The following is a 17,624-nucleotide window of genomic DNA, read 5'->3' as shown; positions in this document are numbered from 1 at the left end:
TACAAACACGAAGCTGTCACACACACATGCGAACTAGGTTAGCTATTAAAAGAGATGCATAATTTGAAGTCTACTTCTAACTTCTAAATTGCGCATTTGGTAAAGCAGTAGCCGCCATTCTTAAGGTTCACGGTTCAAACCCAACTGCATGTTTTAATTGTTTTTACTTTTTGTATTTTTTTTTACAATTGAATTTGGCGAACCCGTCTATTTGTTACGGAATTTTCAAAAAGTATCACTTTTACCAATAATATTATAATTAAGTATACAATAATTTACTTTGCACTAAAGTACCTTCCGTAATTTCCGTATTTTTTATTTTGTAAAATTCTAACAGGCATTAATCGCATCAGTGAACAAGCGGCTAACTAAAAAACTACTGAACGGATTTTCATACGGTTTTCACCAATGAGTAGAGTGATTCATGGGCGTGCTTTAGGGTTTATAATTTATACAAGTATTTTTTTTGTATAAAATGGTTCAAAAATGATGATGAATGTCAAACATAATTATCGTTACAAATATAGCCGACTTGGAGCTTTCGGCGAAAACGCTGCCTGAGCCCATTGAGATATAACAAAACAACGTTCCTTTTTTGTAGGTATACCGAAAAGTCCACAATATGTCATAATAATTATATTGTGTATAAAGAATTGTGTATATGTATTGTATGATTTTACAAATAACGATCACAGTACAGTAATAATAAGGTAGATTTTTCCTAAATTGCGTAGGTTCAAACTTTGTCGCATCGCGTTTGAAAGATGTAATAGCGCTTCAGGACGTCCCGCAAGCACGGCGCTGATGTCGCAGTATCCGCATATAATTATTATGACTTGTCATTCAGTTCCAATAAAATCCGCGGGACTTCATACGTATGTCAGTGACAGCTGGTGATAGCATGCGGGACACTTAGCACCTAATCGAATTCTATGTTGTTTTCGCGCCCAGTCCAGACGACTCACAGCGCATTTCTGGACATATATTTACGCGTGGTGTTTATTGTTAGGTTAGTTAGTTCAGGTTAGGACGTCTTTTTATAACGAGGACGTTACAAAAAGACGAGGCTGGGACGTATTGAAGTAGTATTTTCCATATATACGCGGCCTGAAATGGGCTGTTTCGGGGACCTGAACTGGTTGCTGTCGAACTTATTATCACGTTTTCTTGATTAAAATTCATAAATAAGTTAAATAGAAAATAGAAAAAAGATTTTATTTAGTTTTAGATCTGCCATGATGTCTGTGATGTTTGTTTATTATACATAAGAATTTCAAAATTTTTCTTATTTTTTTTCCCAAAGGGCAAGGCAAAGGGAACTATGAACATACAGCCATGTCTTGTGTTTTTTTTTCTTGATGATGATTAATGAAATGATGAAACCTAAGCCCCCACCCTCGGAGCAGACTCCTACTCCGAACCCCAAACGAAGTAAGCGGCTTGTTGGCGCAAAGCGAAAATAGATAGGTACACTTTGTTTATTGAAGATTCCGATTTAATAATACTATCGGGAATGTTTTCCGACTAATGTGATCATTAACCACAAAACACCACTTCGTATTGATTATTTAGATTATTCAATGAAGAAAGCAACCTTTCCGTTCCCGGTCCCACCAAAAAGTCCGCGGCAAAGAGAATATAAATAAATCTGTATGTTGGATGGAAAAACAATTAATTATAAATGACTACTATTTAGGCCGGCAAATGCAACAACTTCTTTTTTGATTTGGTTTTCCCCGAAGGGTAAGGCAAAGGGAACTATGCCCATACAGCCATTTCATTTTATGTATTGATTTTTTATTATAATATATGTCCTCTTTTAAAACACGGTATTTACCCATTATTTAAAAATGTTTAAATAAGATACGTTATTACAAAAATATTTTTCCAATATTCCTTTTCTCAGATTGTAGTATTTTTAGTTTTTTATTTATATTTATTCTCTTCATACAAAATCTCTTTATAAATTGTCACTGACATTCTATTACACTTGTCAAGTAGTCAAAGCCTTTAGAAAAAAAAAACTATCACGCACACAAACTAACATTGACACCTCTACACGCTCAGCAAATACACTGTAATCTGCACCACTACAAATGTAGAATTGATCAAAATTGAGGGTCTGAAATATGGTACTTCTCGTATTCGGACCCTAAATTTTTGTTAGTTTGCGAAAATAATACACCAAAATATTACTATTTATCGGTTTTATAACAATATTCCTCTATCCGTTTTCCTGTAGCACTGCATCAACTTTTGTATGGAAAACGAATCACCGTTTGTTTTTAATACTTTAACTAAAACAAGACCTAAACGATAAGATGACTAGGCGAAAAGTTTGACCTCTGATAAAAGCTTCACAACACCAGATAAGATTTAAAGAATCCAACACACGATCACTCTTAAAGAAGAATCCTACGTACCTAATTTATTTAACAAAATTCCTTCAGTCTGGGGAGATAAGAAGAATATGCAATATTCCAAGCTGCTTATCAATATAAGTAGACGTATAATGGATGATAAGAGGTCGCAAACTGTCTGACGGAAATACCAAAAGAGACTGCGGGTTCATTGCTGTGCAAAAAGGAATGGCCTCTTGGTCGTCGTCAATGCGTTATTAATTTATCCAAGTGCAGTTCTCACTAACACAATTGGCTTGATTATAGACGGCGATACGGCTCACCACCTGTCACGTTGGTCTAACAGAAAGCTAGGTGAGGTGTGGGTACTTAGTTCATCTTGCTGCGGATGTACCTCTGACTACTTCAATTGGCAAACGTGAGCTTATTTTTATTGAATGACGTCTCATGGTGTCAGAGGTCAAAATCCACTTCGAGTCGTAGCGCGAAGTATATTGCAGGCTGTCTTCTAGACTTATGCCTCTGCTGGATAAGCCAACCATTGGCCACCACATTATAGACGCTGAAGATGTCACGAAACCACCTCCCAAACGGGCCTTACTCTTATTAAGTACAAGTAACTAAATGAGGGCGGGCATTCGGACTGAAGAACTCGATTCCTTATAGGTACTCGTAGCAAATTATCAACCCCATCAACCCTGGTGTCAGGGTTATTACTGAGCCGCCGTAGGCCCCTGACATGACTCACGTAACGACTAAGTACTTACATCAGTAGGTAAGTAATAACCGGGACCAACGGCTTAACGTGCCTTCCGAAGCACAGATCTTTTTACTCCAAAAAAAACTTAATAAGTCATTTACTCCTAGTTATTATTGGATAATATAGTATGAACTGTGTGGTGTAACTTTAGATGGAGCTTAGTGTAAAGCTATTTCGCAGCCCAGTAAAGCCTTCTAACTTACACGTAAGTCGTATAGTGTTACTTTGATAAACATTAGGTATACTTAAATACCTATAATAAATGCTAACTCCACCAACCCGCAATGGACCAGCGTGGTGGAATATACTTATTCCATAACCCACACGATAAGAAGCTGTTTATATTTTATGTTAATGACTTTTTAGTCGAGGTTGTCGATAAATCATATTAACAAGTCAAATGACTACAGGCTTCTCTTAGTTTCTTGATCAACATTTGAGTTTACCGACTTAACCAACATTTTGCATTATAATGTAACAGCATCGCAGCTGCCAACCACTAGACTTACCAGTGAAACAAAATTCCCAATAGTCCTCGTATGTAGACATGCGGCGGGGTACTTCAAGACCTAGGGCGGCCATGACCGCAAATCAGACTGTGCAAAATCCGTAGGTATAATGTAATGCGCGTCTATCTCACTCTCAGGGTGGACAGATTGACAAATCTAGAAGGTGAAGTGGAAAGCCGTGGAATTTCGTCGTCAATCAATAAAACAATGAAATAAGTAATTAGAATTGCAGTTTATTTTATGTACAATTGCAATTGTCATTTGTTCAACGACTGTTTATTTTTTAAGTAGAAAGACCTGTATCTACGGATTATAAACTACAAGCAGGTAACAATTATTTGTAATGTTTGTATAATTTGTTAGTGTGCAATAAAGGATATTTAATTTGATTTAAGTAACTATTAAAAGTAATAGTTACATTCTTGGCATATTTTGTGTAGGTACGTATAGTGATTAACATGAAACACTGGCTGATGAAACTGCTGAACACATAATTTCTTATACATAACTAACAATTTCAAATTAATATTTTTTCCTTTTTTTGCAAGTTTTATGGATTTTATATTAAATAAAAAATTTAGATTATTTATAAATTAATGTTAGCACATCATGCACAGAAAATGGTGCAATACCTATCCTAAGATATAAAATATTGCTGTGTGTATAGTCTATGTGGAAGAAATTGTACTAATCTGCTAAGTCATACTGCCTAAAATACCGTCCCACTAAGCAGATAAATATGTTCATTGGAGCTACTGCCTCTGGTGCATTTTCATCATCGGGATTAATGTTAGATCTGAAATAAAAAAAAACTACAATCAATTTTCTGAGGTAAACTACAATCAGTCCACTAGACTATAAGCAGTTTTGCTGTGTGGAAGAAACATCAAGCTCTCTTAGCGGATCATCCAAATACAAATACCCTCGCATCAGAGCTTTTAGATTGCGAAAGTGTGGTTATACAAATGTACAAATTAACTGCAGCTATAGTGTGATTTTATGTAAATCCTAAAACTTGCAATATTAGTAAGAATACCTAATTTCAGCACACTTCCTTGAAAGGTCTCTCAATATACAAGTTGTCTCAGAAAGGAGAGGTTGAATCACACATGCCAATAGTGCATATATCCATTGACCTGAAACATTAACAAAAACCGGGGTAAGCAGAGACTATAGAATAGGCGTGAGTTTATGTATGTATGTATTAACAAAAACAGATTTGTGAGCTGTATGTTTTCAAAATTGTTCCCAATAGTGGTCAGTCAGTATCAAAGTTATACTGCAATGGTTTTTATTTGCATGGTATTAATCCATTGAATCTCATATAAAGTTGTGCTGTAATATAAGCGAAGTATATAAATAATAAATTACCTGTTCTATACTCTATTGAGTGTCCAGGTTTAACTTCTTTAAGTATTTCAATAAGCATTTCTAATCCATTATCAACAAGAGCATTCCGTAATCCAAGAACACATGACATGGTGGGTTCCGAATTGGCAAAGAATTGCTTCCACTCAGCCACATTACTAGGTTCCTTTATTAGTTTTTTTATTTTATAAGCCCATTCAGATTTTTGCGCGCGAAGTCGTGACACGTTCATTCTTACTTCTGAGAAATCTGCTACTTGAATATTCTGCCATTCTAATGTAGGTTTCAGTTTATCGCATACACTAGCACGTGGTATCTACAAGAGGTTACAATATTATAGTTTTGAGAATCTCGTATGCAATGGTAAAACTCAAGACAAAAACAAATTCATCAAGATAAAATCATACCTCGTAAATAAAACGGTCTTGATTCTTATTATACTTCGAAAAATCCTTCTTACATATAGTTACGGCATCGTAGTTCTGACGTTCCTTCATTACTTTCAGTAAGTATTCTTCTCCAGTAGTGGGAACATCCTTCAGTTTCACTTCAGATCCAATTTGAAGACAAGGTTTGAGTATATCATCTTGGTCACTCTCATGATCACTAATTTTAATCTTTTGTTTTGGCATTTTATTTCAAAGGTATTTCTGTTTTAAGTTTACCTATGGTCTGTTATTAACTATTATTTATTTCATTGATAAAATGAACGAAACCTCCAATATTTTGATAATAATCGAAAATTAATACAAAACAATAAACACGTATAAACAGCTGATATGAATGAATGATCGAATGAATCACGGACCAAGAATGAATGAACAGAATGTACTTCTTTCATGAACTATAGATGAAATGACTGTATGATCATAGACTAACATCAAATCAAACATGAAAAAAAAATTGCTCAGCACAGCAAATTTAGCTGCCAATTTCGAAAATTATTGACCATTGCGTTTGCGTCTTCTGCGTATTTATTTAGTTGCCTACCTACTTTGCAATTCTATTGTAAAGTGGTTTGATGACTAGGTGGAATACCTTTTCTTATTATTTGAGCTAAATACGTAATGTCTACTTCAAGTAATATATCTCAGTCAGTTTATTCACCATCAGATCCGGAGACTCCACAGGTCTGTTTATTATATTTTCTTTCTTGTTAAATAAATAAATTGTGAAATTTTGAATATAATCGTAAACGTGAAATTGTTGGTAATGTGTAGAAAAATATTAACACGGTAAAAAATAGACTGGCGATACAAGCATAACCTCTTATTACAGGGCACAACTCAAATAAAACTACAGAACTTCGATCAGTCAGTGAACCATGCGGAGCTCGGGCATAGCATCGAACAGTCTGTAAAGAGCGCGCAGAAAGAGTTGCACCAGAAACGAGTGCAGGCTCTGAGGAAAGAGCTTGACTACTTGAAGTCTACTGAATGGGAATTTGAATTTGATAAGGGCTTTGTTCAATAAAAACATTGAGATCAATGTTTCATTGTTATTTGTACTGTAAGGCATTTAAGACTAAATGTATAAGGACTCTATCCACTAAAGACAGTTAGTTTTATGATGTTGTCTTATATTACATCATTTTTTAATTACTTTACCCAAAAACCTGAAGAAGATGATGTGGACCCCGAGGAGTTCTTGGCTGGAGAGCTCATGGAGTTGGAAGCAAATAATAAGGAAGAAGGTTATGACAGCTATGTCCCGGAAGCACCGACAATCCCAAATGATGCAATTTGTTTCCAAAGAACAGGTAAGTAAACTACATTTCTTAATGAGAAGTTCAAACACGCATTCATGCCTATTGATAATAATAATAATAATGTGCGAGATCTATTATTATAAATATTTATCTAGGCAATTGTTGAATCCTAAAAATGTAACTGATATATGTATACCTAGGTTTTACAAATTTTACAAAATACTTGCATTAAACTTTCAGGTGTAATAGATTACATGGGCGAAAATTACGCCCTTATTGATGGCTTCCTGTATGTCGACCTGATGACTTGTTCAATACCAGTGAGTTTAAATGACAAAGTTCTATACTTAAGCTACAATGATGCTAATGGCTCAGTAAAGGTTGTGCGACTCTTACAAAACCTTGGAGTGTCATGGGGTAGCGAAGATCAAATGAATGAAGATAAGTTTAAAATAATAGAACATGTCATAATTGGTGAAGTTGATTGTAGACAAGAACGTTTTGTCTGTATAAAGGACAGTGATTTAAAATTTAGTCTTGACAATGTTAAAGGGACATTTGTGCCTATCAAAGGTGACTGGCTGGAAATGAAATGCACTGTGCAGTATGATGAAAATAAGCCTTCTGATATTTCCACATCACAGGTATGATAAAGTTTTAATTTTTGCTTAGATCTCAGAGTTCTGTCTTAAATGGGAATCACAAAAAAAGTTTATATTTTTCAATATTTATATTTCAAGTTGTATTTAACATTATTAAAAAAATAAAATATTTTTCACATTAATATAGTATACTGTTATGTAACAAGTATAACATTTGATTATTAGGTTTTACAAGTTGACTCATACAAGCCTTTGAGGACGAAGATTAAGAACGTTAAGGTCTCCTATTGGTCTGGTGAAACTGGTACATGTGACAAAAATATTTATTTCACCAAACAATCCATTCAGGGTGCAATTGTGCCACAAGTTGGGTCAAAAGTGAGTAATATGAGATAATTCTTTAAGCCTCCAATGTGGATTCGGAGAGGACACAACAATACAAGTATTCTCAATTCGGGTACTCGGAGATACATTGCATGATGAACTAAGTACCCACGCGTCACGATCCGACGCCATATGGTCTGTACTCTCCGATTCCGCTCAAGTGCATGCACAGCTTTAAAGTAAGGGCACAGATATTGCGCGTGGTGCTGACCTTACCTGCCTCAGAAGTTGAATTTTGAGTCTGAGTGGATACTTTCTTTCACCAAAGTGTTCAATATCCTTGTCTTAAGTAAGTTTATTTCGTCTACTAAAACAGCATTTAAGTATACTTATTTTTGTTTTTATGTCACTTCATGTCTTCTAGGTGTTAGTGGAAGCTATAGAAAGTAACCAGGCTACTTGCACATGGAGGGCAATCAAAGTTGTTACTCTCGGTGATCTCCCTACTAAAGAAGCAATCGTTCAAATTGAACCAAATCAAACTGATGTGGGCCAAATTAGTCTAAACACGGAAAAAGAGTTAAACATCGACTTTACCTATCCAATCGCATTCCATAATGTTGATTTACACAAGTCTGAAAAGATAACAGTGACTGTCAAAAACAACAGCAATCAAACATACACTATGAACAAATGGCTGGTTTTGAGTAAAAAGAGAGACTCCCAAGTTAATATAAAGCCTTTTTTAGCTCACCCAGTAAAGTTATATCCCAATCAGTCTTATAACTTTATTATTGCATGCCACCCAAAATTTTTGGGTAGTAGTAAAGAATGTTTCATCATAATGTTTAAAGGATTCCAGCTAAAAAGATTCATTGAAATTAATGTTGTTGATGATAATGTTTCGTTAAATGAATGGAATGGAGAAATGAAATCGAATAAAGAAAAGATAGAATTGATGAGAAAAGTTTTGAGGAATAATGATAATACTGTACCAGGCATTAAACCAGTCAGGCCACCAAATTTTGTACAAGTTAGATTGGGCAACTTCCCAATACCCGAGAAAGTTTGGGCTGCTGTTTTAGGAAATTCTGAACAAACAATGTATAGCTTGGAATACGATAAAATTATTGAAAGGATCGAAACACATTTGCCTTGTTTAACTCAAGAGCTGAAAATTAATAATTACACTGACAGATGGCATACTTTATTGTACATGGAAGAGATCCAAGCTGATATAAGCATGAGAGCATATGATACGCCAAGAGCATTTTTGATACGATGTCAAGATTATCTTGCTCTTGAAATTAGTGGTTTATCGGAAAGGAGGCCTTCGTTAGTGAAAGGGGACAGTGTCATCGCAAAAGACATTTGGGATGACAAATCTACAAAATACGAAGGCTGTATTCATCAGATAAAAGGAGACTTGATCTTGATGAAATTTAATCCTCGCTTTCATGAAACATATTCTGGAGGTGATGTTTCCTTAGAATTCCATTTCAGCAGATCTGTTTACAGAAGGGCGCATCAAGCAATAAATCTAGCTCTGACCAATCTTGGACCGGAAATGCTATTTCCATCTAGAATAACTCAACGCGCTCCACAACTGCCTTCTAAACATTTGGAGTCGATTAAATGGTTTGATGAAAAGTTAAATGATGGACAAAAAGCTGCCGTCCAAAATATCCTTTCGGGAGAAGGCCGTCCACTTCCGTACATTATTTTTGGACCTCCAGGAACTGGTAAAACCGTGACGGTCATCGAGACTATTTTACAAATATTGACTCAACTTCCAGACAGCAGGATTTTGGTGGCGACACCATCGAACAGTGCCGCTAATTTGATTACAGAGAGACTTATACAAAACAGAAAAGCCTTTTCGAGTTCTATGATTAGATTGATTGCCAACTACATGCTTGATTCCGATAACATCCCTGAAGCGATCAAACCATTTTGCGCGACACTTGATATAGCTACCGAAAATACTTCTCAATCTAAATACACAGTTAAGGACGGCATTAATCTTCATTGCCAGAAATCATTTATTGGTAGGCACCGCGTGACCATTGGAACTTGCTATTGTATTGGAAATTTGGCTTTAATGGGTCTACCACGAGGGCACTTCACTCACGTCATTGTAGACGAGGCTGGACAAGCTACAGAACCGGAAATTATGATACCTCTCACGTTCATTGAAAAAGAAACCGGTCAAGTAATTCTCGCTGGTGACCCTATGCAACTGGGACCTGTCGTAATGTCTAAGTATTGTAAAGCATTTGAAATGGACGAATCGTATATGTGTAGGATTTTAGACACGTTTCCGTATCAGCGAGATTACGATGGATTTGCAAATGGTTTTAATAACAAGTTGATCACAAAACTAAATGATAACTATAGATCTTTGGAAGAAGTGCTGCGATTGCCAAGTGAACTATTTTACGATGGATCCTTGGTACCAAGAATAAACAGAGATCAAACATGGATACATAATTTTATAAATGTAATTTCGGACAGTTATGATGAGTGTGATGACAAAACTGGTGGGATATTTGTTTGTGGCATACGAGGTACCAATGCGAGGGCGGAGGACAGTCCATCTTGGTATAATCCCCAAGAAGCGTCAATGGTGGCCCTTGCGACCTGTAAACTGTATAAAAAAGGAGTATCACCAGATGACATTGGCATAATTACACCATACATAGCACAGGTACATTTTATAACAGAACCATGTCTCAGTGAACATTTTATGTGTATTATTACATGTTTTATAATTGTGAATATTTTTTGTTTCAGATTAAGCATTTACGCCTAATATTTGACGCAATGGGTCTATTTCGACCGAAGATCGGGACGGTTGAAGAATTTCAAGGTCAGGAGAGACCTATAATACTTATTTCGACAGTGCGGTCAACGGAATCCTTATTGAATGTGGATGAAAGGCACAAGTTAGGTTTTGTTAAGAACCCAAAGCGATTGAATGTCGCTCTCACCAGAGCTCAAGTGGCTGTAATTCTCTTCTGCAACCCTCATCTGTTGTGTACTGATGCCTTGTGGGGAAAAGTGATAGACAATGCAGTCAAAGAAAACAAATACAGGGGATGTGATTTACCTAACATTTATAATGATTTCGGTAATAAAAATGTGACGGAGTAATCTCAGAGATTGGGTATTTTTGTTTTCATTATTTTTAATAATAGGTATCTCCACATCTCTATCTACTTCTATATAGGTATTTACTTCTTTCAAACACTTCCGAATTGAATTTGGAATTAAAAACCATATAACGCACTGTAAAATGACTTTTATCTTTTCTTTCTAATACTAGTTGTTAGAAAAGGGGTCTTTATTTGCTATCGAAGTAATAATGCACGCTAATAATTTACTGCACTTGCGAACTTTTAATACTGTTCGTAGCTGAAAGCGAAATTGTGTTTTTTTTTAATATGCACAATGGGGTTCATAACTTTAAAACTTAGTATATGTGGCTATATGTATATTTAAAGCCCAACACCGCGAAGAAATGATCTTCAACTGCTTTCTAGTACTAAAATATTTATTTTCGTCAAGGTAAAAGTATCAATACAATGCAAAAATATTTTATTGCACATACATAAAATACATACAACATGAAATACAGAGCCAATAGGCGGCCAGCATGTAGGTAACTAGAGTATCAATCCCATAATATTGGTTTTGGTCGTTCATTAAGGAATTCACGTAAGTCCCAATATCCTGTGTCTATCCCAGTGAGACCTAGGGCAAACGAGAAGGTTCTTGGGAACCACTCGGTGTTGAACGTGAGAGTTATGTTGTAGCCTCCGATGCCCTCGATTTTCGGTTGAGTCATTCTGTTGGGCAGCACCAAGCGAGCGCAGCTGATCGTGCATTCCACTCCAGCTGAAACCTGGAGAATTCATCATAAGTGGTAGGTAAAGGGAGCATTCCTTTGAGATTGTAATATTACATTTCAAACAAAACTGACGCGGGTGACGGCACGGATTCTTACATTATGTATTATTTATTACGGAAAATGATATCAACTCAGAATCATGGACTCCATCATCACTCAAAGTTTTCGTTACGATGTCACTAACACCCTGTATATTTTTTATTTTAGGATTCTAGTTCTGCTTACAGCACAATATGGGACTGAAAAGAGTTTACGTCACCCTGGATTTAGATAAAAGATCTTACCTTCAACATTACTTTCAATCTAGTGAGTATAGTGGCATGAACTTGGAATTTCTCGGAGTAGAAAAAGTGGCTTTTCATCTGGGTCTGATGGCTTTCGAAACACCAGTTGCCAACTAAGTAAGTGCGTTTGGACCAGCCTTCTTTTTGTGATACTCTAGCCCTCAGATTCGGTCCTTGTAGGACTCTTCGCCCTGTAACGAAAATGTCATTAGATTTTTTTTTGTTTGTTTTAATTTTAGACAACCTAAAGACCTTCAGAAAACGCATACTCGACAAAAGTTAATTTTCTAATTTTTTATGCGGGTCAGACTATTCAAATGTTGCCATTGATCAACCTTAGGTCCGCGGAGGTCCATGTTGCTCTATGAACCTTATTCAGTAGTATTTAATTATAATAGGAGTTAAGCCACAGTCGTCAGACTAATTATACGACCGGCAGGTATATTTTTTGTCGGTCAGTGTGCTAAATTTCAGACAAGACAGACATTCTTGTTTAATTATATTGAATTCTTTGAATACTTCACCATTTTCGTTACTGGTGCCGCTCCTACGCATTGACTTCGGATATGGCAGAGGTATAACATGTGCTGTGATGATGTTTGTGATCCACGTGACGTAAGGGTAGACATCAATGTACATGGGTGGGTTCGGATTAAACTGGTCGCGCATAGCGTGGTCGACGCAAACGCCTCCTCCAAGTGATATTCCCATTAGTTCGAAAGCTCCCGTCGTTGCATGGCTAATGATCGGTGCGCCTGGGCGTATTCCGCATCCGGAACTGCATAGCGCATGCGTTATGCCATCAGGTGCGACTTCCTACAAAGTTAACGCCATAGACAATTTAAAATCTATTTTTTATGACAATTTCGTGTTGTTTGTTTCCTAAATTGGTTTTAGTTTACGAGATAAGAATCGTTGGTTCTTGTGAATGTAACATTATTACATAAAATAACAAGCTCACATCTATATGCCCAATTGGGGTAGGCAGAGTTACATTCATCGCACAATGGACTAAGTAGGTACCCACGACTCGAGCTTCCTGTTAGACCTTTTTAAGACGTGACTTATTGTAGATTTGCCGCAGATGGCATTAACTACTTGGCCGGACAAATGGGGAGCGCTGAAGGCTCTCACCCGGTACAACGTTTAAGACAACAGGCCTGAGGGTGCCCAGTTGGGCGCGAACCTCGGCTCAGGGCGTCGTCTGAGAGGAAAAATATTTGAAAGAATTAATCGACTCTAGTGGGTCGATAGCGATAAGCGCTGAATGAGGGAAATCGTCGACCACGCCGGCGGGGTCAGTATCGGGGTCCTGAAGTGTTTGGTGTCGCGAGCTGATTGGCTGCCTCTATGGCTAGAGTAATCGGGTCGTCGGGATCGTATATTACGTCCTTCGGACGCCGATACTTTTCAGTACCGTCCCTAAGCGGGATGTATTCGGAAGCCGCAACTACCAGGGGATTCGGGTGGTGCGGAGCAGAATCGAAAAAACGTTTGGAAGCTAATTTGAGCCATTGGGCAATGGTTGGCAGACTCCTGTTAGACCAACGTGATAGTAACTTGCTGTAAGTTCGGTAGTGGGCTTCGAACCGGCGCTTTCCATTTGAGAAGCAAGTCGGTGACACACAGGACCACAGTCGCCACAGAATTTGTTTTGAGTAAGCAATATGGCTTGTATTAGTATGACATGTAGTGTTATATTACAGATTGATGCATCTCACCAAATGTCTTCGATGTCTATCGCAATCTTTATGAGTTAACAGATGTAAGGTCTTCTTAGCCATCTTTTCCTCGTCGAAGTCTTCAGGGACCGCTGTTTAAAAAAGTTTTTAATATTATAATTATTTTTTTCTTATACTTAGTATATATAGAAAAAATACTAACCACTCACGTAATCAACCATAAAAACTAATTTCTGCCTCCTTTGTCTTTCCCTTTCGCCGAGCGTAGGCAAGCATATTGGCATCATGTAGTCTGAAAATATATACAGGATGTTAGTGACGTCGTAACGAATACTCAGGAGGTTGATTCTGAGTTAATATCAAGTGGATTTTTCTGTCGGAAAATTCATGAAAATTTTAGTGTTATTTAAATTATTTTCCGTTCCATACTTTTGCGTTGGAAAATTCCACTTGATATCAACTCAGAATCATGGCCTGAATCATTCCTCAAAGTTTTCGTTACGGTGTCACTAACACCCTGTATAAGGTATTACACATTAGTATACAGATAAACTATTTTAATAAAAAAAATAATTACGAGATGTTAGTGGATTGAGCAGTTTCATGAGCGCCAAACTGTTTATAACGCCAAACCTGAAAAAATAACTGGATTTTATTGCTGTCTGCACTACATTGGTATTCCTGCTAAAATAGGTAAGTATACTTATATTCTATAAACGTGAAGAGTTCAGCGTCCTTCCAACTGGGGGCCTAGAGGCACTAAAAACCGTTGACAGTTTTTTATTCGACTCCGGTATGAACCCCGGTACCCAATGAGTTATTAATAACCAATGAGTTATTAATTTGTCCATTATACATATACGGATGATTCCGTCCTTCGGAAGGCACGCTAAACCGTTTGTCCCGGGCGACTAGCCCAAATACCTCCACCAACCAGCAGTAGAGCAGCGTGGTGGAATATGCTCCATACTCCCTCTGGTTGATTGAGGGGAGGCTTGTGCCCAGCAGTGCAACGTATATAGGCTGTTTATGTTATTATGTTATGTACATATACGGCGAATTAGCTCACCATCTAGCAGGTTGATCTAACAGAAAGTTCGGTAAGGTTGTATTTAAATAGTCCATCTTTCGATGGATGTACTTCTGACTACCCCATTCTTCTTCTATCGTGTGGGTTGTGAGGTGGATTACCAACCTCATCAACCTTGGTGTCAGGGTTACTATTGAGCCGCCAAAGGTCAGTGACATGACTCATGTAACGACTACTTACATCAGTAAGTAGTAACGGGGACCAACGGCTTAACGTGCCTTCCGAAGCACGGATCGTCTTTTTCGGACAATCAAGTGATCAGCCTGTAATGTCCTAACCAAACTAGGGATCACAAAGTGATTTTTGTGATATGTCCCCACCGGGATTCGAACCCAGGACGGAGGCCGTTAGACTACCACATTGTGATTCAGATATAATCGTGAGCTTATATTATGTCATTATGATTCGAGTTATCATTTATGTCTTTATGTTATGTCATTACACATAATACTTAATGAAAATAATTAATATTCCTTGACTTAACCTTGAATATTCGGGATGCGCGTAGATTTGAACGTAAGGTATCTCCATGTAGGCAGGTCCACAGTTCTCCCCATTCTTCGCCTGTGACATCTTCAGATCACAATCAGATTCCTGGCGCTCATACTGGCCGAATATAACGGTGCCACTGAAATTTGACATATTTTGCTTACTTTTTCAGTAACACAGTTGACTCGACCATTATTACGATGATATGGCTCACCACCTATCACGTTGATCTAACAGAAAGCTCGGTAAGGTCATCTTGCGATTTGTACCTCTGACGTTTCCAATAGCGTATTTGACTGGGTCAAAAATAAATTATAAATTGCTATTCAGATATACTTAAGGCGTGGAAACCACGTGATATCAATTATCTATAATCCGAACATGAATTCAAACCTATAAGACAAATGCAGTGGTTTTAAACCTCGAACCAGCGATGTTACGATGTACCTAAGTGTAACTCACGAGTTCTCCAAACAGCTATCACGGACAGTAGGTAAAAGTAAAATATAATAAAATCTGTACTGTAATTCGACCAATAAACGCAGCGAATGCTATCTACGCAGATAGACGTGGTATGGCTATTGGTCAAAGCCCTCGATAGCACGGTTGACGTACCGCGAGGGCAGGGCACGACAGTAACAGAACATATCTACACGAGTGTAATTAAGTTTAAGACAGTATCTAATTAGGTAGGTAAAGAAGACTACTTACATCTTGTAGTTGTAAGGCAACTTTAACATGTCTGTGGCAGTGCCCAGAACAAACTGTTTGTGAACCAAAAGCACACGAGGTGCCATCTTGAAATGGGGAGTGCCTGTTACTTCTGAAACAACGTATTGCTTCGTATTAGAAATGTGACTTATACCTACCTACCTACTTGTGGCAGTCACAGGACAGGGCACAATAAAAGCATAGAATAAGGAATAATTCTACGTATAGAACGGAGGAGCTCGGTGGCGCAGCGGTAAACGTGCTCGGTCTGAAGTTAAGCAACTTTCGGTCATAGGATGGGTGAGCACAGAAAAAAGTTTTCATCTCGAGCTTCTCCGTGCTTCGGAAGGCACGTTAAGCCGTTGGTCCCGGCTGCATTAGTAGTCGTTAGTAACCATCAATCCGCACTGGGCCCGCGTGATGGTTTAAGGCCCGATCTCCCTATTCATCCACAGGGAAGGCCCGTGCCCCAGCAGTGGGGACGTTAATGGGCTGATGATGATGATAGAACGGCAGCTCTTCGCTTCCCACCAGCGTCTGAGCTAGGTAGGTAGCAAATGGACGCAATTATTTACGTAGTAGGTAACCTATTTATGTGCGTTTCTTTTTTATCATTTTTACTTTACTCTAGCAGAGAAGATGGATTCAAGAATTCGCCCTTCAATAAAAATAGCTACGGAAATCTCGTTGACATAATGTGCATATTAGTTGCCTCCTCACCTATGGTGCGCAAACATGGTCACAAACCAAACATTGAAAAAAAATATGTTTATTACTCTCACATCAACACGATAATTGGTAATTAACAATAAAACAAGATTACGAAAGTCCAAACTTAAGGTTTTCTAGCGAGCTATGGAGTGCAAGTAGGTGTTAAACTGATCAATCGCGATAGAAATATGACACTGCGCTCCAGAACTCAACTAGCAGACGTTGGTAAAAAATCTACTAGCGGGACATATCTGCCGTATGCATCCAGAAAAGTGGGCCAAAGTGATATCTAACTGGATCTCAGAAGGTTGTCGACGTCGTGGCAGGCCACGGCGACGATTGTGGGATGAGCTAGGCGCCTGCCGAAAAACCTGGCAGTGATGTCCAGAAAAGAGATGGTTGGAAAGAGAATGGCCCAGCAGTAGGAAAAACTGAAAATTAGCTCAAAACATGACCAACCATGTACGTATTGTAAAAATCCCAGCCACGTGAAGGTGTTATGCTCCACCAAGAGTCCATCGGGAGGGTCCAGATTGAAATCGTCGTGGCACTCTGTGTAATCCCTTAGTGCGCAGTAGTTCACACTGAAGCAGACTGGTGAAGCAAACAATATAAGTAAAATCACGATATGATTAAAAAAAAAACTTATAATACTAAAACAAGTTAGGTACCAACTGGAGAAAAACAGCCAAAACGTAAAAAGAATCATTTTGAACTGTATGTCAAAAAAGTGTAAACCTTTCTGCTAAAATGTTGTACGTAAGTACTTATACTGATTAGTATTGTGCGGAATGTGGTTTGGGTGCTGTTTATGTATTATCAAGAAATAGGAGTAACTTATTCCTTTGTTGATATTTGCCTACGTTATGATATTTAGGCGCGGACTACCTACCTACTATTAAGCCGTAATGGCCCAGGTTCGAATCCTGTGACATATTTACATCTCTCTTTTGATACTTATATTCAATAGCATATGCTTAACGATGACTGGTCCCCCGATTCTTTTAGATACAGCAGCTGCCCAACCCCTAAGTAAACATTCAAATAGAAAATTCTTGGTCATAGGTCATAAATATCATATCATACGCCTGGGTGAATAAATACAGTCGTAAAACT

At 37.7% G+C, this 17,624-nt stretch overlaps 3 protein-coding genes across 3 annotated transcripts; 1 reads left to right on the top strand and 2 right to left on the bottom strand.

Moving 5' to 3' along the window:
• Positions 1–3,842: 3,842 nt before the first annotated feature.
• On the bottom strand, positions 3,843–5,791 carry LOC126373428 (gem-associated protein 2-like). Its single transcript, XM_050019588.1, has 4 exons — positions 5,405–5,791; positions 5,001–5,313; positions 4,666–4,765; positions 3,843–4,425 (listed from the first exon to the last, which is right to left on the bottom strand). The coding sequence occupies exons 1-4, from the start codon at positions 5,627–5,629 to the stop codon at positions 4,317–4,319; spliced, it is 747 nt and encodes a 248-aa protein (XP_049875545.1). The 5' UTR covers positions 5,630–5,791; the 3' UTR covers positions 3,843–4,316.
• Positions 5,792–5,888: 97 nt separating this feature from the next.
• Positions 5,889–10,791, top strand: LOC126373276 (probable RNA helicase armi). The gene is made up of 6 exons (XM_050019357.1): positions 5,889–6,127; positions 6,276–6,756; positions 6,946–7,349; positions 7,533–7,685; positions 8,056–10,338; positions 10,425–10,791. The coding sequence occupies exons 2-6, from the start codon at positions 6,564–6,566 to the stop codon at positions 10,782–10,784; spliced, it is 3,393 nt and encodes a 1,130-aa protein (XP_049875314.1). The 5' UTR covers positions 5,889–6,127; positions 6,276–6,563; the 3' UTR covers positions 10,785–10,791.
• Positions 10,792–11,217: 426 nt separating this feature from the next.
• LOC126375582 (uncharacterized) lies at positions 11,218–17,443 on the bottom strand. Its single transcript, XM_050022586.1, has 10 exons — positions 17,401–17,443; positions 16,968–17,102; positions 15,798–15,909; positions 15,082–15,225; positions 14,085–14,140; positions 13,710–13,799; positions 13,547–13,638; positions 12,350–12,641; positions 11,826–12,016; positions 11,218–11,535 (listed from the first exon to the last, which is right to left on the bottom strand). Exons 1-10 carry the CDS (start codon positions 17,441–17,443, stop codon positions 11,305–11,307), a joined length of 1,386 nt encoding a protein of 461 aa, XP_049878543.1. The 3' UTR covers positions 11,218–11,304.
• Positions 17,444–17,624: the final 181 nt, after the last annotated feature.

This window comes from Pectinophora gossypiella, chromosome 2, assembly GCF_024362695.1.
Source record: "Pectinophora gossypiella chromosome 2, ilPecGoss1.1, whole genome shotgun sequence".
NCBI classification, from domain to species: domain Eukaryota; kingdom Metazoa; phylum Arthropoda; class Insecta; order Lepidoptera; family Gelechiidae; genus Pectinophora; species Pectinophora gossypiella.
This window is presented reverse-complemented; position numbering and strand designations above follow the sequence as displayed.

Bases quoted from the DNA above. Each gene is read 5' to 3' on its own strand.
- LOC126373428 (XM_050019588.1), bottom strand. From the start codon at position 5,629: ATGCCAAAACAAAAGATTAAAATTAGTGATCATGAGAGTGACCAAGAT. The intron at 5,314-5,404 runs GTATGATTTTAT...AACCTCTTGTAG, and splicing joins AAGACCGTTTTATTTACGAG to ATACCACGTGCTAGTGTATG. The intron at 4,766-5,000 runs GTAATTTATTAT...TTAATGTTTCAG, and splicing joins CTCAATAGAGTATAGAACAG to GTCAATGGATATATGCACTA.
- LOC126373276 (XM_050019357.1), top strand. From the start codon at position 6,564: ATGATGTTGTCTTATATTACATCATTTTTTAATTACTTTACCCAAAAA. The intron at 6,757-6,945 runs GTAAGTAAACTA...TTAAACTTTCAG, and splicing joins AATTTGTTTCCAAAGAACAG to GTGTAATAGATTACATGGGC. The intron at 10,339-10,424 runs GTACATTTTATA...TTTTTGTTTCAG, and splicing joins TTACACCATACATAGCACAG to ATTAAGCATTTACGCCTAAT.
- LOC126375582 (XM_050022586.1), bottom strand. From the start codon at position 17,443: ATGTCACAGGATTCGAACCTGGGCCATTACGGCTTAATAGTAG. The intron at 17,103-17,400 runs GTAGGTAGTCCG...TTGCTTCACCAG, and splicing joins CCATTACGGCTTAATAGTAG to TCTGCTTCAGTGTGAACTAC. The intron at 13,800-14,084 runs GTAATTATTTTT...ATATATTTTCAG, and splicing joins GCTCAATCCACTAACATCTC to ACTACATGATGCCAATATGC.